The sequence below is a fragment of the Panthera pardus genome, unplaced genomic scaffold (assembly GCF_024362965.1).
Source record: "Panthera pardus isolate Hobbes unplaced genomic scaffold, ASM2436296v1 HiC_scaffold_8, whole genome shotgun sequence".
Taxonomy (NCBI): Eukaryota; Metazoa; Chordata; class Mammalia; order Carnivora; family Felidae; genus Panthera; species Panthera pardus.
Window position 1 is genome coordinate 119,720,987 of NW_026527013.1, and position 27,005 is coordinate 119,747,991.

Sequence of the window (27,005 nt, forward strand, 5' to 3'; positions counted from 1 at the left end):
ATATGCTCTGTATTTGAATCTAGAATGTTCACATGAGTGAACCAGGGAGGGAGGCTGACTTGAGGGAGAGCTTGAACACAAGGGTAATCTTTCATTATTCATCTCTGCTAGTAATTAGAAGGCAGTACTAAATAGATGTAATTGGATTGTGTCACAAAAATTAAGATAAAAGGCCATAAGCAATTCAACCTCTTTCTACCACTGGCCAAGCATTCCTCCCCCTTCTCAGCCTCCACTTGAATTTTGTTCAGCCAGTGGTAAGTAGCATTGTGTGTGTGTGTGTGTGTGTGTGTGTGTGTGTAGAAAGTTTCCCCAAATGTGGTCACGATGTGCCAGAAAGGTAAGTTTTCCGGATTCCCTCTACACAAAGTTACAAACTAGGGATGAAATAGGTCTTTTCCCTCTGCTGCCTCTGGAAGAGCATGAAAAAGGCCTTCAACAAGAAGAGTTCTTGATGATTTTAATGCCAGTCAATGGAAGGGAGGAGAGGAAGGGGAAAGAGGTTTGTTTTAACCTTGTCAGCCCTTCTTCAGACATGGAGCCTCAACCTTCATCAAAAGTGGAGATATGACAGACTTTTAGAATCAGTCACCTGGGTGGCTCAGTCTGTTAAGCATCCAACTTCTGCTCAGGTCATGATCTCACGGTTCATGAGTTCGAACCCCACATTGGGCTCCGTGCTGGCAGCATTGAGCCTGCTTGGGATTCTCTCTCTCTGCCCCTCCCCCACAATCACTGTCTCTCTCTCTCTCAAAATAAATGAATAAACTTTTAAAAATGCTTTAAAAAAAGAATAAATGGGGTAAAATATAAGACAAGGCATCTATAAGGACACTGAGGCTTTGGGGACTGGGTTTTCCTATGCCAGCAGAAGGGAGATCAGATTTATGCCTAAACATTGTCATTTCTTCTTTTTTTTTAAAAAAAAATGTTTATTTATTTTGAGAGACAGCACAGTGGAGGAGGGACAGAGTGAGAGACACAGAATCCAAAGCAGGCTCCAGGCTCTGAGCTGTCAGCACAGAGCCTGATGTGGGGCTCGCACTCAGGAACCACAAGATCATGACTTGAGCTGAAGTTGGATGCTCAACTGACTGAGCCACCCGGGCGCCCCATTGTCATTGTTTCTTAAAAAGGGAATGGAGAGTTAATTAGCTACCCACAGAAGTCAATATTATGTGTAATTGCAGAACTAACTTAGGGGCAAAGATGTTTAATCAAAGTGAAGATAATATAAGAGATTCAAATATTTTGTGTTTCATCTTTTGCCCTGAACATGCCTTTTACCAATGGTTACAAACCTTTAAAATGGCTCTTCATTCTCAGATTCTATTTGACTTTTAAGAGCAGATTTAAATTTCTTTAATTTCATCCATAGCAGTTGGAAACTATTTCATAAAGCGATACTGAACTATATACGTGTGAAAAGACATCTGAGAAACATTTCTTTATACATGGGCTATCTGCAGTTAGACTTTTTAAAAAGCAACCAGACAACATTCAGATATTTAAAAAACAAAAACTTGGGGCGCCTGGGTGGCTCAGTTGGTTAAGCGTCTGACTCTTGATTTTGGCTCAGGTCATGATCTCTCGGTTCGTGAGTTTGAGCCCTGAGTCGGGCTGTGTGTGCGGACAGCATGGAGCCTGTTTGGGATCATTTCTCTCCCTCTCTCTCTGCTCCCCCACTCCCCCAAATAAATAAATAAACTTCAAAATGAAATAAAAAAACTTATCTGGGGAGCAAAAATAAACACACATATATATTATCAGCTTAAGGACATATCAACACAAAGGGAAAGACACAAAGCCTGGCTTACTAAAGGCTCCAGCAGTGTGGGTGTGGTTCTTACGTGGGTACCTGACTCTCCTGAAATCTCATCTTTATTTTAGATTTAGAAATATTATTTCTTAGTCTATCAAATAATCAGTGATTTGTCCCACCTTGAGGTTGTCAATAGAGCACAAGAGGATGAAAATGAAGATGGAAATACACAGGATGTCCAAGTGGTCAAAGAGCAGGGACCTATAGATTTGGCGTTCTAATACAAGAGCGACAGGTTGCTGGGGGAGGTCATCTAGATATAGACATTTCATTGGCATTAGCGCTTCTATTTAGCCAGCCAACCCATAAATTCTGACTGTCTAGAGTAGAAAACTGCACCTTCTACGTGTCCTCACTTTCCTGCCACGCAATAACTTCGGTGGAAAAGACAATTGAACTCCGCGCTGTTACGGCCCTATGGTACGGAGACAGCAGGTGCCAATTTCTTCCCTCTGTGACTCCCACATAGCAAGTTGTTCTTCTTCCAAGCTCAGTTGTTTCACCAGGAGGAATGTAGACACATTGGAAGCTGTGGCCTAAAAGTGAGACCTTGTTTTGAGGGTGTGTAACTGGGTTCAGAGGAGCCGTGCCTGCCCCAGCTCATCTTTGTGGGGTGGAGCTGGGTTACTTGGGTGCACTGTGGGACAGGCTTCACTCTGTCTTGTATTGTTTTTATCAGTCCCATCATGATTTGTTAAGCACACGGATAAATGCAGAGCCAGTTCAGCTAGTGACAGTCCTGTCCTTATATGGTTTAAATTAGAGAGGAAATAAAGATACAGATAACATTTCTTTTTTTTTTTTTTAGTTATGGTAGGTGGGGTGGAATGCAAACTGTGTTACTGCGTCCTAGTGGGGTTTCTGATCTTTTGGATCTCTTGCATATCATAATGTGTGTGTGTGTGTGTGTGTGTGTGTGTGTGTGTGTGTGCGCGCGCGTGTGTACATGGTGTGTATACATATATAGAGAGAAAATATCTGGAGAGATATAGTAAACTATTAGTTTTTTTCTGTATGTTGGGATGATGGGTGATTTTGTTCCTTCCCATGTATTGTTTTTCCTCACAAATTTTCTCTAATAAGGAAGTATATTGCTTGTGAAATAAAATAAATTTAATCAAACATACTTGTGCTAGATATTTTCTCAGTGTCCATCTGGGCCCATTTTCCCCCTATTCCACCCTGCTGTCTACCCTGAAAGGCTGACCTTTAACCTGTGTTTTCCTGTTGGATTTGGGCCAGTGGCCATGAACTACCACAGTAGGTTCCAGAAAGGGAGAAAAGGGGAATTGGGTGTCTGTTCTCCCAGCTGCCTCAGTTAGTTGTCTTCTTTGACCAAAGGTCCCAGGTCCTGCCAGATGCCCTGTCCACACAGCTCTCTCCTCCCTGGTCTCCTGCTAACCTGTCTCTCTCCTGAGGTCTGGTAACCTCTCCCTTCTCTCAACTCCTATAGGCCTAGGAACGCTTATTGGCCCCAGGGTACTGCAATGTGGCTGTGGCTTCCCTGCACTCTGCCCACACCTTTGCAAATAGTTTATTTATTAATCAGTTCTCAAGTTACACAATTTCAGTGTGCTGTCTGTTTCCTTTTGGCATCCCAAGTGATATAGTAGTCAAATTTTCTAATTGCAGTTATACATTTATCTGCAGCAAGTTTGCCCAGAAAAACTAAAGCATCAGTTTCTTGGGGCGCCTGGGTGGCTCAGTCGGTTAGGCGTCCGACTTCAGTTCAGGTCACGATCTCATGGCACGTGGGCTTGAGCCCCGCGTCGGGCTCTGTGCTGACAGCTCAGAACCTGGAGCCTGCTTCAGTTTCTGTGTCTCCCTCTCCCTCTGCCCCTTACCCTCTCTCTCTCTCTCTCTCTCTCTCTCTCTCTCTTTCTCTCAAAGATGAAACAACATTAAAAAAATTGTTTTAAATAAAAAAATAAAGCATCAGTTTCTTTCTGGGCCTAGAATTTTATCAATGCTGTGAAACAGTAGTGTCTGATGGTACAATAGAGTGAAATGAGATTTTAGAAATTAAGAAATGTGAAGGCTTCAAGACTGGTACAGAAAAATGAATTCATGACTTTTATTACTTTTTAAATTTTTAAAAATGTTTTTAGTTTTGAAGGAGAGAGAGAGAGAGAGAGAGAGAGAGAGAGAGACAGAGCATGGGCGGGGGAGGAGCAGAGAGAGAGGGAGACAAAGAATCCAAAGCAGGCTCCAGGCTCTGAGCTGTCAGCACAGAGCCCGACGTGGGGCTCGAACTCACAGACCATGAGATCATGACCTGAACCGAAGCGAGACGCTCAACCGGCTGAGCCACCCAGGCACCCCATGAATTCATGACTTTTAAAGAAGTATTTTCAAAACATGGCATCCACGGAGAAAGAGATAAGAGAGATTTCTAGTGGTTCAAAAAGAATAGAGTCATTGGATTTTGTGTCTTTTCTTTTCTTGCATATTGTCTTAAGAATAGGGATCAGAAGTAGTTTGGTGCTTTTGGATTGGAGCAAGTGAGGAAGGAATGGATGTCATGATGGGAAAGGATGAACTAAGTAAGGGAAATGTGGATTCAAGGAAGTTGAGTTGTCAGTTTAGAGTGGCCAGCCTCAGACACAAGGCTCATTGGGAGGTAACGTTTGAGCAGACATTTGGAATTGGTGGCAGAAGGAGATGTGAGGAGAAGGAGAAGGAACCTTTTCGGGGGGTGGGGTGGGGAGGGGGGAGCAGCCAGTGCCGTGGCTATTGTATGTCTGCAGAACATTGAGGAGGCCAGTATGTGTCTAGAGCAGAGCGAGTAAGGTTAGGAGTAGTAGGAAGTGATGAGGTCAGAATGGTAATAAGTGTTATGTAGGTTTGGGAATGTACATTATATGCGCTGTAAACATGGAAACCATCTATCTCATTGACCCCCATTGCACTTCTCTGGACTCCTAAGGACCCAGAGAACCCAAATGACTGGTAAGAATTCTTATTTTAAAATTTGCTCTTGGGGCACCTGGGTGGCTCAGTCAGTTAAGCGTCCGACTTCGGCTCAGGTCATGATCTCGCGTTTTGTGAGTTCGAGCCCCACGTCGGGCTCTGTGCTGACAGCTCAGAGCCTGGAGCCTACTTCGGATTCTGTGTTTCCTCCTTTCTCTGCCCCTCCCATGCTCATGCTCTGTCTCTCCCTGTCTCTCAATAATAAATAAACGTTAAAAATTGTTTTTTGAAAATTCGCTCTCAATATTCAGACAAGATTTCCAGAGGCTTCTTTTGAGGACTGTTGCATCCAGTTGTGGCCAGTGCCCTAATGCACACAACAAGTGAATTTCATTTGGTATGGTCAAGGTAAAAATGTTATCTCTTTCTATTAGGATTTCATCAAATAAGACAGACTCAGTCTCTCATTGATTTCCTGTGTTGCATTATATCATTTGGGTTTTGGTCGAAGACTTAACAAACACCAGTCGCTATGATTCAGTTTGCTTGGTAGCAATGGCAGGTAGAGGGTCCTTGTCTTCTAATAAAACATCCACTTCCCTGAATTAATATTGATCACTAGCGCAGCATAGCAGTAACTTACGTTTGTGAAGGTACTGAACAATTTACAAAGCAAGGCCATTCATGGCAAGCCACCCGACGGGTTCCACCAGAAGTGAAACGAAGTGCAGGCACTCTTATTCTCTATTGTTTCGGAGGAGGAAGTCTATCTTGTAGCACATTTTCCTTCCCACTGAAGATCACATTTCTATTTCATGTTAAGAGCGTGGCTGTTGCCAAATATTCAGGAATGCAGATACTCCACCAATGCTCCAGGCAGGGGAGTTTTCAAGCAGATTCATCTTAGCAGCCAGCCCTACCCTCCAGCTCTTTTGGCCAGGAGAGAAGAGCCGAGGGAGGGGGGGGGGGGGCTTTGGGAGAGGGAAAGGCAAAGTCTCTTCTCAGAACTATAGTGGATCATGAGCGGCATTGAAGAGAGCGCTACATTGGTATTTCTGGTCATTGAGCATAAGTATTTGATTCTCTTTGAAATGCTGAGGAAACAGACCATCAGCATCCTTGTGCTAGTTTTATATTCACCCTTACTTTTGGTAATTTCACACGTTCTGGTAAGGAAGGAAGGGAAATATGCTTAGTTAATTCTAGAATGGGCCGTTTGCCCCGGGTGTGGCCATACCAGGTTCTTAGTGTGTCTCTTCAGCATTTCCCGGTGTGCTCAGTGCCTCTTTCAGGATATTCGAGAACCTTTTCTTCCCCATGCTGTACAGAAGTGGGAGCCTGGCAATGCCGTTGGTGCCATTCGCTTCCCTTCCCCCATATACACCCCAGGACCCTAGTTTCTTGCTTGTTTGTAATCATTTCACTTTGTCTTCTCCTGTATGTTTTCCAGTTGCTTGGGGGGGGGGGGGGCCTGTCTTGCCTCACTTCAACCAGTGATTTGAATTGACCAAACGCATTGGCAATTTGAGGAGACTGTTAAGCTGTGTCTGGCCTCTGTTGATATGACTTATGAGGATTCAAGTCAGCAAATGTTATCTCTCTGTATCTCCGGCTTAAGACGACCGTGTGCCCAATGAGAGGAAATTGTAAATTGGTTGCTCTTTATTATATCATCACCTCAGAAATCCTAATTCATTTGTCCATTCGGTCACTGGTTGTCTAGTTCTGTGTCGGCACTGAGCCGGGCACTAGCAACAGAAGAGAAAATAAGACGGGCGCTTTCCCTTCCAGGAATTTATAATAGGTAACTGGAAATAATAATGATAAAAGTATAGGGGTGCCTGGGTGGCTCAGTCGGTTGAGCGTCCGACTCCGGCTCAGGTCATGATCTCACGGCCTGTGAGTTCGAGCCCCGCATTGGGCTCTGTGCTGATATCTCAGGGCCTGGAACCTGCTTCGGATTCTGTGTCTCCCTCTCTTTCTGCCCCTCCCCCGCTCATGCTCTGTCTCTCTCTGTCTCAAAAATAAATAAACATTAAAAAATTTAAAAAAAAAATAAAAAAATAATGATAAAAGTATATATAACTGGAAATAATAATAAAATGATAGTGATAATATATAACTGGAAATGATAATGATAAAAATCACACCTTATGACACATGCTATAAAGGAAAGGTTCGGGGTACTGAGGTAGAAAATAATAGGAGGGTTTTTTTTAGTTAGAGAGGTAACATTGAAAAGGTGGTATTTAAGATGAACCAGAGGCTGAACAGAGGAAAGCGGTCTTTGCACGAATGAGGGGATGTCAGAGGAGAGGAGAGCAAGGGTGGCAGGATAATACATATGTTCTTAAAGCTCTTTTCAAGCCATTCTGTACCTTAACTTCATAGTTCAAAGGAAGCCAGGGAATACTATCCTCATTTATACTAGAGAAAAACACTGTATCTATCAACCAACAGATTTATTGCCTAGAGGATAGGATTTAGCTAAGCAGAGAGGAAATTCCAGGCCTGGGGAATGTACCTGCAAAGGTGTGAAGGGGAGAATTTGAACTCATGAGTTGTGTAGTGAGTAGAGAAGGGTGGTTGGAGCGGATGGCTGGCACAGGGGACAGGGTAAGAGATGGGGCTGGTTAAAAGAGCCTTTGAAGGCAAGGCTAAGAGTGGGCTTTCACGGTGTAAGCACTGGGGAGCCCTGGGAGGTTTTAGAGTTAAGGTATGACATTGGGAAAGTGCTGATTCATACCAATTAATTGGACTGTGCGGTCTGGAGTGGCCTGGGAGGGACCAGAAGGGTTGAAAGCCAGGAGAACAGTAAGAAGTTATAGCGTGGTCAGGGTGGAAGGTTATCAAACTGGAGCTCGTGGGATAGCAAAGAAAAGACAGAAGTGGGAATCAGTATGAAGGCAAAATCAACAGACTAATAAGTCAAGCAAGATCATGTGCTTAATGGTGGAACTCACATGAAGGTGCAGACCCATTGGCTAGCCCTTCACCCTTTAGGCCAGCGCTTAATCAGCTCTAGAGGATGGGTCTCTGTTTCTATTGCCTGTGTGAGTAAAGGTGTTTTTCAGATTCGTTTGTTTTTTATCCCTCTGTCTCCTTAGATTTCCATATTGCCTCTGAACTGTAGGTCTTCTGGGGAAGTTGGTTCTTTTTCTTTTTTCTTTTTTGGGAGCACTATAGTTGCACTCCCTACACGTTCATTCAGCAAACCTCCATGTGGCAGGTATTGTTTTAAGCCCTGGGGACAGCCACGTGAAATCAGAAACTGTTCCTGTTGTCAGAGTCTTCATAGCTAGGAGGGGAAGACCAATCTTAAAAATAAACAAATACACCAATGTGTTATCAGAGCTTTGAAAGAGGTATTTATGGGATAAAATGGAGGACCAAAGAGTGGTTAATTGCGTATAGAGGTGGCGTTACCATTGTTAATGATAACAGTAATGATAATTAAAGTAATGGTTACTAACAAGTGTTGGGCATTTAATACGTCCAACATTGTACTAAGCTCTGCATTGGCATTACTTAACTAAATATTTATGCAAACCTTACCAGGTATGGTTGTTCCTGCTTAACAAGTGAGGAAAATAAAGCAAAGAGAAGCAATAGACTTGCAGAAAATCGCCACCATTCATGTATTCACTGAAAAATTGAATTTATTGCACGTCTGCAAGGTGCATATCAAGGAGCAGACACTGGCTGTTCTCAGGTGAACCTGGCATATTCCCTGGTCCAAGTTTGCTGGAGGAAGTGCTTGTGGAAATCAGCCAGGCTCTTTAATGGCAATATGGAAAAGGTACCATGAGAGCACAAAACAGGGAGCAACTAATGGGGCCAGAAGCAGTGGGAGAAGGCTCCACAGAGGAGAAAGGTGCTGGATCTTGGATTGACCGCAAAGAGGAGATATCATGTGCAAAGGTGAAATAGAGACATGAAATGGAATGAATAGTCAAGAAGCATTGAGGTCTGTGTGTGTGAATGAGAAGGAAAAGGGTAGAGAGGATGAGTTGCCAGGAGATGTTACGGAAAAGATTGATTGGAATGAAATGATAAAAGCTCAAGTCATATGTCAGAGGTATGGCCGGCAGAAGTGTTCAAGCAGGCTGGTGCCACGGTTTCTTGGCGAAGACTCTTGAGAAATGAGGAACTTTACCAGGGAGCAGTGAGTACAATATCATTTTCAGGGGCATTAGAGGAGTCTCTGACTTCCAAGATATCTGTGGATGCATCAACCACAGAGATTTGCTCAACTAAAATTCTAGTAACCTGAATGAAGTGGCATCATTTCCTTCCTTTTAACCCATATGATTATATTTAGCGGAATTAACTGAGACCCTAAAGCAGGAGGTGAGAGCAGAGACACAGACAGTCCACGGCACTGAGAGAATCTGAACAGGAAGGAGCAGGATCTTTGAGAGACACCTGAAAACTGTTTCTCACAGTCGAGGGTGGCACCTGAGAAGACATTTATTGTCTTGAGCATTTTACTACAGTATTAAATGAATAGCTGTAAAATGCTTACAGGGATGGTTCAGGGCTCTTTTGTCTAAACCCAGTATTAGAAAGGATAACAGAGGTCTGGAGTTGGAGGAGAGCACAGTCCAGTCAGATGGATCTTGCTGGTCCGTATCTTGCAGACTCAAGTCTAGAACCTCACTCGGGCCAGGCCTTCCACTTCCTGGGAACGGGTGAGTGTGCTAAAGGCCACTGAGGGTCATATCCATGTGCGAGCTGCTTTTCTACCCGCTGTAAGGGAAGTTGCCTTGGAAATTGAACTTGATCCAAACATCAAAGAAATTATCTCTTTCTCAGCCTTTTGCTTAACTCGTGGAACTATTGAGGAAGCTGAACTTCATCAGAGAACGAGTGAGTGACGGTTGTTTTGGTAGTTTGGTAGGAGTATCGTTCAACAGTTTTTGAAGTACAGCTTTCCTCCCTAATCTTAATCTGCCCTGTTCCTTGTAAACCAGTCTCAAAAGACCTGTGCAGGCAATATAACATTAAGACAAGTGTCACGAGTCAACAACTTAGAAATGAATTAATGGCGTATCCCAGTCTTTTCTAGGTATGAAAATGGTGGTGATGACATTGGCCCAAGTTAGTGGTAAGACAGGTGTATTGTAATTCTCAGGATCCCATACCAGCATCAATTAACCATTTCTTTTAATGTCCCTAGAAAGGATAGCAGGTATACTTTATTTTTTGCCATGTTATTTTTCACTAGAAAATATTTTTACAGCAAGACTATACAGGCAGTATGGCTTAGTAGGTAAGAATCTGGACTCTGAAGCCAAAGGGCTTAGGTCTGAGCTCCTTCACTTATCAGTTGGATAACTTTGAGCAAGTTACTTAACCTCTCTGTGCTTCAGTTTCCTCCTCTGTAAAACGAGGATTAATAATCCTATGTGCCTCATAGACTAATAAGGACTAAATGAGTTTTCTGCCATATGGTAATGCTGTATAAGTGCTAGCTGTTATTAGTAATATTTCTATTAAAATCAGTCATGGGGAGTAGCCACCCAGAATGAACCACTACTCTCTGAGCCTCACGTTTGGGACTATACTAAGAGAGAGGAAGTACACGTATGTTGTCAGCACTGTGCTGGAACATCCGTCCTCTCATGTGGGGCTCACTACAACCCTGTTCATTAGATGATTATCTCTATTTTAAAGATGAGGAAGGTATGGCTCAGAGAACTTAACATGCCCAGGTGCTATTGAGCTGATCTGAACTTGAGCCCTATATTCCAGTGCTCATGTTTTTGTTCCCCTTAGAAGTCTTCTGGGATAAGTAGCATACTCTGAAAAAGCAGAATTTAAATGTGCATGTCAAAGCTGGAATTTTCACAGGGCTCTGTGCTCTCCTCTCCCTTTCCCTGATGCAAAGTTGCCTGAGATGGATTCTTTCTTATATTCATCTTTCACAGTGTGGCTACACTAAGGAGAATGTTATGGAGAGAGAGGCAGCTGGCATGGCCCCTGGTGTCCTCCCCAACCCCACTATGTCCCCTCTAATACCTCACTGTCCCCTCTGTCACGGAGCAGCCTACTCTCTTAGTAGAATTCAAAATACTCACTCTGGTATTCCAGCTAATGAGAGCATCAGAAAGAAGGAGTTAGGACCTTCTAGAATCCTTCCTAAACCTCCAGAGAGCTTAGTCTCTTCTAACACAAGGTTAGAACTTGTGTTATCCTGTGAATGTCTCAGACACCTTTTGGATGCAATTCATGGATGTTTACATCGGGGAAGTTCTGAAAGTCTTCGTAACTGCCCGGGCCTCATTAAGATGCAGACAATTCCAAGATTGCACAACTTGACTTGTAAACGCGTGTCGGGATGACCCTGGCTCTTTATAGAGAAACCCATAAATTCTCCACACCTTGGCAGTTGGACAGAATATAGATTTGAAGATAGCATTTTGGGACCTTATGGGAATCAACAACCTTCTCCCCGTATGCTCCAACTTTTACTTTCATCTGTGGTCCACTGCCCTTCATCCTTCATGACCACGCCCTGAAATTATAGGTATTTGTAAGAACATGGACATATATTCATATACATTGCGTTGTTTTTTTTGCATATTGTATTCCAAGCCCATGCATGCAGAAAGACAATTACCACTCTACCTCAAACTCACTGAGTATGCAATCAAGACTCATTATGCCCTGATTCTCATTCCATTCACACCCTTTGTGTCTCAGAACAACACTGAATGGAGAGCAAAGTATATTGAAGGATATGAAGGGAAGAAGAAGTCAAAGGAACATTTGGAGAAATTGGAACCCCAGAGTGAGCGATTTAGGTGAAAATAGTTTGCGAATTTTCATCTTTGAAGTTTGAGAAATTTTACTTTGTGTTGGATCCGTTTCTTGAATCATGATCCCTTGGGTCTGGCATAAAGCTATAATTTTTAGGAGACTCATCTCCAAAAGCTTATGGTTATGGAGAAAAAAAAAATCAATGTCTGTAGGCCCATGAATCAGAATCTAAAAAGTGTGTTTGGATATTTAATGTCTCATAAAATATAACATACAAAGAGACTTGTGGAGTATCAGAGCCAGAAATAATTATGGAAACCAGGTAGTCCAACCCCCTGCTTTTAGCAATGGGGCTATGGAGCTGAGGGGGGTTGGATGATTTATCCAGGTTACATGGCTGCAAGGAGGGGTAGAGAGCCTGGACTAGAATAGACCTCCTAACTCCTAAGCCAGTGTATTTCCAGTGTTATCACAGATTACTAATCATTTGGAAGCATTGGGCCGAAGTATGAACCATGTATCGTAAGTGAGGGAAACTTAGCAATAGAAGAGACCTTAGAAGTCATGCAGCACTTTCTCCCTCCTGATGCAGAAATCCTCTTGGTGACATCCTTGACAGGGGACCACTAGTCTCTACTGGCTTAACTCCAATGCCAGAAAGCTCAGTACATGACAAGGCAGCTCGTTTAGTCTTTGGACAAAAGATCAAATTTGTATTTTTAGAGCATCAGTCCAGAAAGAGTGTGGATGACTAGAAGAGAATGGCATAGTATTAGTAATGGTAGGAATTTTACTCTTTTTATTGTTTTAAAACGAGGATAATAACGCTGACCCTGTAATGCCATTGTGAAGGTTAGAGATGCAGTTTATAAAGCATCTAGCATAGTGGTTGTCTCAAAATAAGAACTCAAATTGTAGTCATCATTGGCTTTTATCAACATGATCCCAGTTTTTTGAAATTATGCCCTCTGGAGTAATATAGACTGTATCTAATCCCACAAATATTTGAAGGCAGTTAGCATGACCCTCTAAATCTTTTCTTCTTCAGACTAAATATTCCCTGATTCCTCTACAGTTCTTCCTGTGATGCATTTTGGATGCCTTCATTGCTTTCATTCCCTCCTATTTGTCAATTTCCCCCTTAAAATGTGGTGGCCAAATGTGGTCAGTTCAGCGCGCTCTACGGTGGAGTAATTACTTCCCTTGAGCTGGACATCGCACTTCTTCTACAGCAACCTAGATTTATGTTAGCATTTTTGGAGGCCAGATCACACAGTTGGCTCAAGTAAAACCTGATTCTACTACCCAGAACATAAGCTCTGCCTCCCAACACTGTGTCAACTGCAGATTTGACAGGCGCAATTTTTACATCTTCATCCAAGCTGTTGGTACAAATGCGGAACAAGAAAAGGCCAAAGAAAGGCTGAGCCTCGAGGAACACCTCTGATTGTTCCATGCGTATTGACACCCATCCACTGGCTTGATGACACTATTGTACCAGTTCCAAATCTATGCACCTATACTAGCAAAAGTAACTCAGCAAGATGTAGTCACTCGTGTTTTTGAAATTGGATATTTAATTTACCCAGAGGTAAAATGCCATTCTTTTATCAATGAAGACAGGTTTTGAACCCATAATTGGGAAAATGTGAACTCAGAAAACAATTTCATGTTTGAGTTACTACGTAATGCTTAAAGGAAAAAAAAGATCTTCTCTTAATGTGAAATGATAATGTTTGCCTAATTGTTTATTTTTCCAAAATGTTTTGAAATTACTCCCTCGGTCTGGGGGAAGGAGTGTGGAGAATTTGCAGATTTCATGTGTGGTGGAGAAAAGAGATTACTGAAGAATTAGAATATAACACTTAGGAGCCTTTTCCATCTCTGGTTGGGGTCACAGAGACAAAGAGATGTCTTAAATGTTGGTGGGAGAAGGTGTGAGGTATATTCCTGGATAGTTTTTAAAATTCTTTCTTTCTTTCTTTCTTTCTTTCTTTCTTTCTTTCTTTCTTTCTTTCCTTCCTTCCTTCCTTCCTTCCTTCCTATCTTTCTTTTTCTTTTCTTTTCTTTTTTTTTTTTTTTTTGAGAGAGAGAGACAGAGAGACAGAGAGAGACAGAGAGAGCAGGGGAGGGGCAGAGAGAGAGGAGTACAGAGGATCCAAAGCAGGCTTCACACTGATAGCAAGGAGCCTGATGTGGAGCTCAAACTCAAGGAACCATGAGATCATGACCTAAGCTGAAGTTGGATGCTCAACCGACTGAGTCACCCGAGTGTCCCTTAAAATTCTTCTTAATGATTCTCATTAAAGAAGTAGTTCTTTCTTTCACTTAACATGCTTCCCTCTGAAGAAATCATTTTCTTTGTGCTGCAGCACAGATCAGTTTTTCCTGGTTTTCATGGTGGAGGTGAAGAATGGTTGTTGCTGTACTTTGAGCCAAAGTGCTCAAAGATTCAGAGCTCGCCTTTTGGCATCTTCTTCCAAGGGCACATTTAATATTTTTTCAAAGGCTTTCCTTCTTGTGTACATCCCATATTTGTGGCTTTCATCTTAACACTGGTCTTTTCTTTTTCTCTAGCCCATAATTGAACAAATACCTTAATATCTAAAGCTCTAATACCATAAGCATGTTCTGAGATCCCAGCAGATGGACAAAAAGTTAGCACTCTCAAAAACTGGCCAGGGAATAAAAGACTTCCTCATACTGAATATTTTAGGAATATCATTTTATAGTTTACTCACTCATTCAGTGTTTATTGAGCACCTATTATATGCAGGCACTGATCTAGGCAACAGAGACAATGGGGAGTAAAGTCAAATTTAGTCTCTTCTCACATTGCGCTTATGGCCTTAAGGAAGAAACATGTTAGTCAAATAATCAAAACAATTGTGAACTTGTAAAAAGTACTGCAAAGAAGAGGGAGAGGGTGCCCATCACTGGAGAGGTCAGGGAAGTCTTCCTCGCGTGATGCTTAATCTGAGATTTGAAGGTGGAATCAGGGGAAGGGCACAGGTAACAGAAAAAAACATATTCCCAAGGCCCTGTGCTGAAAGGGAGCATGGGCAGTATGAGGACAGGAACATGCCAATAAGGTGGAGTGAAGAACACAAAGCAAGAGTGAGAGTAGTGTGAGATGAACTGAGATGTAGGAAGGATCTCCTACAGGCTTTGAAGATGACACAAAGAGTGCTGTCAATGTCTTCTGAACCATGGAAGCCATCTAAGAAGCTTGTGGGGGTGGTGGCTGGAGGTGGGGCAGTGCAGTTGGGCGGGGAGAATTGTGGGCCGTGATCAGTTTTGGTTTTTGAAAAGATCACCATGCCAGGTGCCTGGGTGGCTCAGTTGGTTAAGCCTCTGACTCTTGATTTCAGCTCAGGTCATGATCTCACAGTTTGAAAGATCTCTAGGGCCACGTTGTGCGTACCCTCCCCTAGTCTGCCTCCGTGCTCACAGCATAGGCTTGCTTGGAATTCTTTCTCTCCTCTCTCTCTGCTCCTCCTTCCACTTGCGCACTCATGCGCTTGCTCTCTCTCTCTCTCTCAAAACAAACAAACAAACAAGCAAACAAACAAACAAACAAACTTAAAAAAAAAATCACTGTGACCGTATATGGGCAAAAGGAGAAAGGGAAGGCAAAGTAAGTGACAGACCAGTTAGGAGACCACTTTCTAGTCCAGGAAAGGAGATGGAGGTGGTTGGGTGTAGGTTGGCAGGAGGAGAGGTAGAAGGATAGAAACAGATCAAAGATGCGTAGGTTGACTCTGCAGTACTTGGGGACCGCATAGGGGGGTGATGGAAGAATAGTGCCGCGGGTAACCCAAGGAAGGTTCATACATTTTATATTCTTCTTTGGCAACTGAAAGATTGTTATTTTAAATTTTAGACTGTGCAGCTCTATTCATAATTTTTGATAGTACAGCGCAACAGAAAATAATTCTAAAAAGAGCCAGAAATCTTTCGGTGCCTCAGATCTATTATTGGCAAAGTAGGTGACTGTGAGCAAGATGAAAACTTGGTAGTCTCTCTGAGGATCCCAACAATGGAGGAAAAAAATATTTTTAATTGCTGACTTCCTCAAGACCTCATTAAGACCCAGGGAAGTATGTTTGTTAAGGTTCACTTTCTAAAGAAGTAACCCAGGGGCGCCTGGGTGGCTCAGTCGGTTGAGCGTCCGACTTCGGCTCAGGTCATGATCTCGCGGTCTGTGAGTTCGAGCCCTGCGTCGGGCTCCGTGCTGACAGCTCAGAGCCTGGAGCCTGCTTCGGATTCTGTGTCTCCCTCTCTCTCTGCCCCTCCCCTGCTCATGCTCTGTCTCTCTCTGTCTCAAAAATAAATAAAAACGTTAAAAAAAAATTAAAAAAAAAAAGTAACCCAGTTATTTTATTTTATTATCATTTGAGCTCAATTCGCTACATCTCTAGACCCTATAAAAAGAACTTAAGCATACCCCTGCACTGCTACTCCAACACAAATCGCCATTTCCTTTCATCTTGCTTTAACCAACCACAATATTTTCCCACGTCAGAAAAACCTTCCAGTGTAAAAGAGGAGCCTTTGGACCGCGTGTGTGTACAGACGACTGTTCATGCCTTTGGGATCCCGCGATAACACAGTCGGCCCACAGTCTAAGCCAGGTGCCCAGTTTCCATCTGGACTCCTGACAAACTGTGTGGTCAGGATTTAGAAATCAGAAATCTGGGAAAGGTGCAACGTGATGGACACAACCACCCCAAATACCGTATATGTTATCGCCATCATTTAACACGTAGTGCAGGAAATCCTGTTCTTTGCAGAAGAACTTCAAAGAACCACTTCTGGTTCTCCTGGGTAACATTTATTTTTTTCTTTGCTAACCCCAAAGCGCAGACAGATATATATTTTCCCTCCGGTAAATTGCTAGTGACACTCCCATTTCTTTTCTGCCATCCTCAACCCATTGTCCAAGTGACCTCTCGAATTTCACTACCCTTCTAAGCTGAAGAGCTGTGCCTAGCTGTTTACAGAGGCCCACTTACTTACTTGGCTTCACCCTGCACTTTCCCTTTCTTTTCTAGACTCTGAATTTCTCACCTTTTGGCTCCACCACATTGGTAAGACTTCTGCTCCAGTGTGAATCCTCTTTTTTTGTCCCAGTGACTTTCTTTTTTTTAAGAAGAACTGTCTTTTAAGACAGCTTTACCTTGCGTGTGTTACCTTACTTTTGAATTTTAAACAAGGAAACCTTCATTCAAGTCATCAGAAATAAGCACAGGCTGTTAGTTCCCTTAAGTGACTCAGATGTCACATTTTGCCTTCACTGGTTTATTCATGCAATGTATGTTTACCTGAGTGCCTACAATGTTCCAAGTACCGTGAAAGAGAGTTATGAACACAAACGTTCTTCATTCTAGAGGACAAGACAGTGAAAAAGTAAATGAACGAGCAATCATTATTCTATATTCCGTTATTCCATAAAAATTGTTAGAGATTGATTTTATGGAGATACAGCCGAAAGTTGCAACTTTGGCTCTTGGCATTGGATTCCAGACACCCTGTCATCTCTGCCAGTCATCTATCCTCATTCTCCAGGTTGTTGAGCTCGGGTCATGAGTACCTAGATTATGATTGGGAAAGGTAGTAGTTTCCTGGGAGGGAAAAAAAGTAGGTGGTTGGCCACTCTCATGCGACTGAAAAAGAAACAATAACCTAGTGTGCATGTCATTCGAAGCAGGATGCTGAACAGCTCTTCACTAAATCATAGTATCGTGCACTCACCATGGAAATTATTTTCAAACACGGTATATATCACACCAAGTCAGAGAAGATATGCATCAAATGTCCCTGATAGACACCTTACATCAGGAAGGCGGCAGAGTGATTAGTAAATTTCAGGGTGTTTTCTTATGTGTGTTACTCTTAGGGTAAATAGTTGTTTCTCATCTGCTCATAGCTGTAAGTTATAACAAGATGGGTGGACCCATGGCTTGCCAGAAGCCATAACTCTTTAGTTAGTTGACATGACCAGATTCCCAATTTTGTCCTCTGAGAGCTTGAGAGTAGCATAAAACATTGACTTCTTCTGACCTTCCCCTCTGTCTTCTCTGGGCAGAATATCTCGATGCATAACACAGTTGGTGGGGCCATGGCGGGGCCCGGAGCTCACCAGCTTGGCAGCACCCGGATGCCCAACCATGACACCAGCGTTGTGATTCAGCAAGCCATGCCGTCGCCCCAGTCCAGCTCAGTCATCACACAGGCACCTTCCACCAACCGCCAGATCGGGTAAGGAGACTTCCTCAGTTGTCTCTGGGTCCTGGCTGGAGCTCAGAGAATGTTCTGGACTTTCTCCTTGTTTCTGGTGCTCAGATTGGGTGAGACAGAAGTTGGTGTTCCTGGCTGGTGTGGTACCACCTGGCCCTTAGAGTGATGCTTTTAATGGGAGAAGGGTGGGGAGTCCCCATTTGGTGGAAACTTTTGATCCTGGACTTTGCGGGGCAAAGCAAGGCATTCGGTGGCATCGTTTCTTCAGACAAGGGCTGTGAACTTCAAGATGACGGGAGAAAACCCCTTGGGTGTGACGGAGAGCAGAGCATACTTTTAGGACAAATGCTTGAGGAAGGTAGAGGGAGGTTTCACCAGCCCACCTTCCTCTCCCACAGAGTGTGTCCCTTTTTTCCTAGGATCTGCTGAGCCCAGCCCCTGTGTCTTCCATGTATTTCCAGTCTTGCTTCCCTCTGATTATTCTTCTTTGCTTCTTTTCCTTGTTAATACCTCTTTATTAGTTCTCCCCTTCCTCTGTGTTGGCCCAGGCTCGTTCCTGGAGTAGAAAAAGCAAAAACAGCAAGCCCTTTCCCCCTGGCTTATGTAAAAAAGACAGTACTGCGGTATTGAGAAAAATTGGTAGAAAGGTCGGTTTCGTCAGAATCCCAGACACTCTGTTTATGGGTTGGAAAGAGTTTTCACTTCTGAGTTTCATATGACAGTGCTATCCCCTGCCTACTTGGAGTGTGGTCTGAGGACCAGCAGCCTGGGCAGTACCCGCGAGCTTCTCAGAAATAACAGAATCTCTGGCCTGCTTCCTTATCTTCAGGATGATGGTTATGTGTCTTCTTTCCACCCTCGCAGGAGTAGAGTGAAGAGGAAATAGAAAATTTAAGAGTAGTCAAGTTCCTAGGAAGAAAAAGTAGTAACTTAAGCCAAAGAGCTCTGATAAATTTATATTGTTGAAAGCTGAGAACTGCTTGCTGTATGTTCCCACAATCCTCTGTTTAAAATAGGATAGGGAGCTTGCTGTATTTGGTATGTGCATCAGAATTCAGTGTGAATATTCAGCTGAATATTGGATATGGTGATTTAAAACAACAACAACAACAACAACCCAAAGCAGACCTGCAATGTGCCAATGTGTCTTGCCCCCTTTGTTTTTTAAAAGATTTTATTTTTTAAATTGTTTTTTTAATATGAAATTTATTGTCAAGTTGGTTTCCATACAACACCCAGTGCTCATCCCGACAGGTGCCCTCCTCAGTGCCCATCACCCACTTTCCCCTCCCTCCCAACCCCCCATCAACCCTTAGTTTATTCTCAGTTTTTACCAGTCTCTCAAAGACTTTATTTTTAAGTAGTCTCTACACCCAATGTGGGCTCCAACTTAAAACCCCCAGATCCAGAGTCACATGCTCCACGGACTGAGCCAGCCAGGCGCTTTTCCCTTTGTTTTTCATGTTTGTAGGAATTTCAGATCAAGAGTGAGCATGGGGAACAACATCAGCTTATTCCTCCTTAGAATGCTTTAGAAGGGGTGCCTTGTCTCCCACATTTCTCAACCTATCAGATGGGTTGTGATTTGTGAAGACCCATCTTAACAAATGAGAGCTGTGGGCAGTGATGGTTTCGTGAGCTTGGCATGGGTACCTTTGGTCTCCCATTTAAAAAAAGAATATTAATCTGGCCATTTGAATGCTTGACTTTGTTGGAAGAAGCCAATGCTAAATTAGCTAGTAGCCCTGTTAAATATTTCTTTTCTTTTCAAATGACCGTGGGAGCAAATATTGCCACCATCTAAAGCAAGAACCTATAATATACTACGAGGGTGGAGTGGGTTCTTTAAAGACAGCATCTAAATCTCAAGGCACTCCTTCACTCTAGTGGTTTGGCTTTGGGCAGACAATTCACAGTTAGGCCAGCTAATCATAATTATTTTATTTTTCTTTCAAGGGGAAAAAACATAAAATGTGTTGGAGTTTACTAGCAGTTTTATAACATTCCTTCCCCCCTGGAGTTCTGCCTCCCCCCTCGCCCCCACCCCAGCTACCCTCTTGGAGGCCCTTAGCATTCGGCCATTGTTAGTACAATGCTGGTTTTTGTGAAACAATCTTTTAAGGGTTAGCACTAAATTCTAAGATGCGTGTTGACTCTGTCAATAATTTACCCGGCTGGCCCAGGGCTGTACAGTTGGGTGACATTTCTAGGCTGTGTCACTGTGCCTGGGTGGGTGGGAGTGTTTCTCTGGTACATGCGACCTCCCAGCCCACTCCATCTTCTCATTTACTCCTGCATGTCTCTCCTGGTGCGTTCTAGGAGATAATTGTCACTTTTAGGACTCTGTCTCATTGCCAGGCTTGAGGGAGGCTGTTCCTTTTCTTCAGATCCTTCCCTGTCGTGCTTACCATGTTGATTCCAACCCACACATCCTGTCATTTCCATTTTCTCCATGTGACCCATCTAAAACCTTGCCCGGATGGCCGTGGGGGCTCAGCAAGGAACAACCCAACCCATCTCACCAGTGGATTCAGAATGAAACTCTAGGTGGTAACATTTGGGGATAGTTGACTCTTTTATTTCTCGCAGCAAAGAGGAAATGAGTACTTATTTTAAAACATGAGTTCCCTCTGGAGACTGTGTCTTTAAATGAGCATTTGAAATTGCAGATAGTTTTTTTTTTTTTCTTGAGACTGCACAGAACCATATTGTAGTAATATTCTGATTTTTATCACAACCTCAAATATTTAAGTGTCAAAATCTGGCCAAGCCACCTGCAAATGTTTGCCATGGCTACTGGCCAACAAAAACAGCAAACAGCAATGAAAGTCTTCATTCAGGCTCAGCGCTTAAGCTGCATCCAGGCAGGGAGGCTGGGACCCACCTGTGCCCACGCACAGTGCTTTTTTGCTGTGGCCAGTGGGTGTGTTCACGACTGGAACTTTGTGGGAGAGGGAGGGGGCCGCCTGTCTCCTGCCCCCTCTTTTTCCTTCCCTTCTCCCGGTGCTTGGCTTCTGCTGCCAGCCTTACTTTTGCTTTCTTTTCTGCACCTTCTTTCATGCTGTATTTAAGCATAAAGGCTCGAATATATTAGGAGTGATATTGACAATGAAGGAGTTGGAAATGGGAACAGCACGGTAGTCCAGGGAAGATTTTGAGGGGCAAAGGTGTATGCATCTTTGTAACCATCGGATTTTCATACTTTTTGAGCAGGCACTGAGCCAATCTAGACCAAAGTGGGTGGAAATGCAAAAATCCAAAGAAATAAATGTATAAGTAGGTGGATAAGCAACACAGGCAACTTCTGTGCCATCCCATATCACCCCCCCCCCCCACCATGCCCTATGCCCAGTTCTGTCAAAGTAACGCTGTTATCCCAGTAGAAACTGGAGGTAAGTATAAATATCCCAAATTGTACTCGTGCGGTTAGGCAAGCTAGAAAAACACACGGTGCTAGAGAGTGTGGGAGGCATCCCCAAACTAGTGACTACTTGTGCTTAGTCAGACTGGCAGACGCTCTCTCAGGAAGAGTGTCTTTGGCTGATTGATGGTAGCATTTTAGGAGATAAGTTTTCCAGATGGGGGAAAAAAAAAAAAAAAAGAGTTGAGCCATGGGCTGTGGGGGAGACAAGTGAGACAGAAAACAAGCATGTGTTAAATATAGATGAAATCGATTCAGCCTTGGAGCAAATATGTGGCAGATTCCAAGCAGTATCTCTGCTGCAGTCATTTTTATTAGATATCATGTAACAGGCTCATTAATTCAGGATTAAGTCAGCAGAACCTGGGAAAAATGGTAGATGAGCATGTAGTGGTCATGTAAATTCCCTTTCTCTGTCTCTTACTCTGTCTTTGTCTCTCTCTGTCTCTCTTTGCATGAGATACTTTTGTAGGAGCCGGTAAGCAGTTGAGGAGGTGGCTATAATCTTAATAGATCCCAGGTTTCCTGAAGGAGTCTAGTTCTCTTTATGGTGTAAGCATGAGCAGGGAATTCATGCCCGGTGATTCTTCAGGAGAGTAGTAAAGATGGAATGGAATGTGGCATTCTCCACCAATGGACCTCGGTACAGGATTCTGATAGGTCGTGAGAGACACTGCCACTCTACTCCACCCGTTTTCTTCCTGTATTCCGTTTTCATTCAAAATGTTCTACAAATTGAATCCTCTGTAGGGATTCGGGCAAACACGTGAGCTTGTCAGACGATCGGTGAAAAGTACTTGATGGTCATAGTTTACGACATAGAAGTGTTCTGTGCCTAACGTCAAGATACACAAATGTTCCTACGAAAGCTCGTATCTTGAACAAAAGATACTGGCTCGTTGGGGAACATTCTGGTTAAGATGTCAGGAACCGTGAAAATATGGTCAACCGCATGCATATTTGAAGCCATTAGTGTATGATATTCCTCCTTCGTTTTGTACTACTTTGAATCCTGGCACATCAATGTCCATGTGATGTGTAACTATGTTAGCAATTTGGTCCTAAACCCTATTTGCATGGGGTTGTGGTTGGACAGTATAGGCCTGGTACTTAGCCAGAAATTGATATAAGATGCCATAGAAGCAAACCTTGTTTTATGTAAAAATAAAGAGAAGCCAGTACGCGCCATAAATTGTACCTCCTTTTGCCCTTTCTGCACTTCTTTTCTGTTTGCGATCTCTGACACTGTGTATTATACAGAGTATTAGGTGTGGCTAATACTTGGTCCTTGACGTGACCGGTAGTCATAGTAATAAAGCTTGTTCTGCCTCAGAGTGTGTTGGTGTTAAAAGCATGCTACCTTTTCTACCAGAGTCATGCGGCTCCGTTGTATAAGTTGGTGTTGCTGTTTGAGGTGTTCATTGAGATGGGAATGGTAATTGATTTGAGGATTTTTGTGTCACTGTTGCTCAGAAATTAAGGGAGAGAGGTCGGCTAATGGCGCTGCCACAGAAAAGCAACATTTCAAGAGGACTTAAGATAAATAAAGCAGCTGACAATTTGGGAGTGTGCTTGCTCTGTAAATGCATAGGTGTGTAAAACCACTATCCAGAGTTTTCTTTAACTTCACAAGCCAAACTGAACATGAGTAAGACCGTCACTGCCCACCCCAGGCTGATGCTAGTGACATCCAGGCCAGCCTTCTTCCTGCTGGAGGCAGCAGACCAGCAGGTCCCAGGGTGTCACTGGCCCACGGCCCTTTGCCAGGACAGCTTGAAGACCCCTTTGAGTAATTCAGAATAGAAGCCATTACTTCCTGCTTTGTGTTTTGCTGAGTATCGTGGCTGTGAACATTGCTTTATTGTTAGAAAGTTGCTGGATCTTTCACAGCCCTGAGAACATTTACGAGGGCCCTTCAGGGGGATGCTTTCTGGGAGGGTTGACGGACTTAACCATATGGCTCCCGTTAAATCCCATGCAGAGCCTTGAGAAATTACCTCTGACAAGGGGGCCAGCAGCCTTTCCACTCACAGAGTTTTATGTGTGGAACGAAAAATTAAGTACTGATACTTGAGGAAATATAAGGTTTCTTAACATTCAGAAGTTGTAATACCACATGGTATTGTGGCCAGATGAAGGGGGCAGAGCCAGAACACCAGAGCACATGGCTGCATATTCCAAGACGCGGAAAAATAACCCTGCTCTTGTCTCTGAATCCGGCTCTTGCCTTGGATTCCTCAGGCGAGCTTTGTGTGCCTTGCTCCGCCAGCTCCTCACCTGGAACACAGCAAGGCTGGTATCTTCATCCCTTTACAGTGATATAAGAAAATACCCCAGACCCAGTGGCTTAAATAGCAGAACTTCATTTCTCATAGTTCTGGAGACTTGAAAGTACAAGGTCAAGGACCTTGGTCAGAAGATTTGGTTCTCGGTGATGACCCTTTTCCTGTCTTAGAGACAACTGCCATTTTGTTGTGCGCTCACCTGGCCTCTTCTTTGTGCTTGGTGAGGTAAGGGTCGGGAACGTCGGTAAATGCTGGTATTTCTTCTTCTTAGGAGGACGCTAATCCCATCCCACCCTTATGACCTCATCTAAACGCGATTGTTTCCCAAGTCCCTACCTCCTAATACTATCCCATGGGGAGTGAGGGATTCAACATATGAATGTGGGGAGTACACAAACATTTAGTCCATAAACAGCTAGTTGGGAGAGAAACTTGGAGGTCACCCCACAATGGCTCAAGCTTTTTGTTAGACAAGCCCTCCATTGGTAATGAAGACAAAGAAGGAAGTTGACATTTATCCAACATCTACTATATGTCAGGCCCTGATCTAGCATTGCGTGTTGTTTCCTATAATTGTCCAAGAGCCCAGGGAGGCAGGCATTATTTACTCCAGTTTCATTGCTCAAAGAAGAGAAGTAACTTTTCCAACATCGTTCAGCCAGTGAGATGAGCAGAGTTTGAATGGAGGTCTGTTGGACTCCAAAGCACATGCTTTCCCTATACTCCGATGCATAGCAATCCCAGTGCTGTGGAAGACACATGAGCTTGTCTGGCCGTTTGGGAGAATCCAGTGTGAAGAGCCTCTGTGCTGTGCAGGATGGTCAAGGGCAGAGGTAGACACATTGAGTGGCTAGCAGCCGCTCCAGTTCTGCAGGGGAAATATATAGGAGATCGGAGACTGTTTTGCACATGGGGAAGCAGAGTTGGTCTGTACCTGGGAGCTCTGGCCAAATTTCCCCTTTTGTAAGAAAACCAAAGTCACTGCAGAGAGTGACTGCTCTTTCTTCAGCCATTTGGTTGCTCTGCCCTGGGCTTCTTGGTCTCAAGGAAGACCCCCCAGCCTTTGCCCAGATGAACTGTGTACTTCCAGATTTACTCTGATCTCTGCTGTGGATAAGTGAATTTGCCTGTGACCTCCTCTCCGAGGAGGATTTCATTTCTGGACCTTATGAACAGAAGCCCTGCTCACAAAGTTTCAGTAGCTTCCATATAGGTTACTCTGTGTGAATCTGCCCCCAACCCCATTTTTAGAAACAGATAGGCGCAGATGAGGGTCTGCTTCTAGAGCAAATAGCCCAGAATCATTCACTCCGTGTCCGTCGTAAATCTAGACAATTGCTCTTTTCTGCAACATATTGAAGAGATATGCCTGGAGAACCAGAAAGAGTTTGCTCAGAGCTAAACTATGTTGGGTCAGAGGAGAGCCTTGTAAAAGTATTGGCCATGAGTTCAGAGGTGATAGGTTTAGGATAGTCTGAGCTCTGCCATTTAAAAGGTTTTCAACTCTGGCCAAGTGCTCAACTTCCCTGGGCCTCAGTTCCTTCATCTCTATATGAAAAGGTTAACCAACTGATTTCAAGTCAGTCCTAGTATCAGAATTCTCAGACGGTGCTTTTTCTGTCTCAAATTTATTTTCCCTCTTGGCTTGTTTTCTTCTGAGAGTTGAATTTGGTGAGAGCTCTAGATGATGTGTTTACGGATGTGTTCAGGTACTACAGTGGACAAGAACAGATTAGGGCTTGGGAGTGCTTGGAAAGAGGAGGCTGGTGCTGTCAAACAGAGGGGTCCCAACATATGAAGCCAGAGAGATCTGATTTCCAGAGTCAACTCCTAGGTGAATAACTACAAATTTCTAAGTCTGTTCCGTGGTAATGAGCATACCCATTTTACATTTACATGTAAATGAGCATACCCATTTACATGTGACTTGCCCCAAGTCATACTAATACTGGCAAGAGCCAGAACCGGAAGCAAGGCCACCTACACTGCACTGTTCTGTGGGTCTGAATGAACTTGACTCCCCCAAGTTTTGGTTTCATTGCCTGTAAAACAGGGAGGTATCACTAGAAAATCCTCAAAGTCCTAGGGGCGCCTGGGTGGCGCAGTCGGTTAAGCGTCCGACTTCAGCCAGGTCACGATCTCGCGGTCTGTGAGTTCGAGCCCCGCGTCAGGCTCTGGGCTGATGGCTCGGAGCCTGGAGCCTGTTTCCGATTCTGTGTCTCCCTCTCTCTCTGCCCCTCCCCCGTTCATGCTCTGTCTCTCTCTGTCCCCAAAAAATAAATAAATAAATAAAATAGTTAAAAAAAAGAAAATCCTCAAAGTCCTATTCACTAAAAAAAAAATGTAGTGATTTTCATAACAAGTTTAATTTTGAAAACAACCTGACATTGTATGTTCTTTGAAGGCACAGTACTACATGCATGGCTATGTGTAGTTTCCTCCTTTGCACTAATCTTATCAATAAATTGTTCTTTTATTGTCACTTTGCTAAAAGTATCTCATTGTTGGAGATCTCACAAGAAAAACATAAAAGCAACAGCATACTAGTGAAAGATATAAAGCAAGTCCGATGCAAGAAACCTGGACAATGATCTTGCCAGAAGCAGCTCTTTTGGAAAATGCTGTCCACTGTCTTCTTTTCTGGCATTATTGTCATTTTGGGGTTTACTTCGTGGAAGATTTGAAACATAGGGCTTTAGTTTACGTCAATATTGAGTGTCTTCCTAGAAAAGTAGACCTTGGATAAGGTGCCAAGTAACTAGACATTGGGGGTTAGGATATATGTTTCCCATAATACAAAATGCAATAATGAACTACCTTTCTGTACTTGTCATAGTTTCTACATGGGGATTGGCTCAGTATTTCCTGTTTTCAGGACCGGAAACATGGATGCCTAGCTGCCTCATGACAGCTCCTGATGTGTGGTTTAAAGAGAGTCCCAGGACTAAGTGTAATCATTCCTTGGTGAATGCCAAAAGGGGTATTAACACGGGGAAGTGATCAGTGTGTGCAGTGCTCTGCAAGGCAAGCATCTTAGGAGAAATGAACCTGATAAAGCAGATCTGGTCCTTTGTAACTGGGAGGGCACTTTGCTCTTTTGAAGACTGAGCAAATAACATGGCAGTGTCTCAGTGGGCATTTCTGGTCATTTGTAGCTTTCATATTCTTAAGTACTGTATGTCTCATAAAGTGTGAATAACTCCGCCATCTGAACTGATTGACAGGTATTTTCTGAGTTAAGAGACGGCTGTTCTAGGAATTTGCAGATAGTTCATGGTACCCATTGCATATATCGTGTATGTATGTAATTGGACATCTTGGGATTCAAAAGATAAATGATTCAATAGGTTCTCTCATATGTGTTTTTCAATAATACTATTTCAATCCTTATTAGATCATATGGATTTTCTGTACCATCACTTTTTATAACTTTTCTGATGAGGATTTGGTCAAAGATTATACAAATTGTATGGGCATTTACTTTTGGTGGGATGAGAATTACGCATTTTAATAAACATCTAGTTTGGTCTTGGATCTTGGATATAAAGGGGATCCTTGATATTAA

At 43.3% G+C, this 27,005-nt stretch overlaps 1 protein-coding gene across 5 annotated transcripts in view; it reads left to right on the forward strand.

Annotated features, from left to right (window-relative positions):
• CREB5 (cAMP responsive element binding protein 5) overlaps positions 1–27,005 on the forward strand; it is a 398,990-nt gene that overhangs the window by 135,547 nt on the left and 236,438 nt on the right. For 4 of the 5 annotated variants that reach the window (XM_019443683.2, XM_019443686.2, XM_019443684.2 and 1 more), the window contains one exon: positions 17,583–17,755. In XM_019443683.2, the coding sequence (XP_019299228.1) occupies positions 17,583–17,755 (173 nt within the window). Of the gene's footprint in view, positions 1–4,687; positions 4,772–17,582; positions 17,756–27,005 lie in introns of those variants that run through there. The other variant, XM_019443687.2, reaches the window with a different exon arrangement.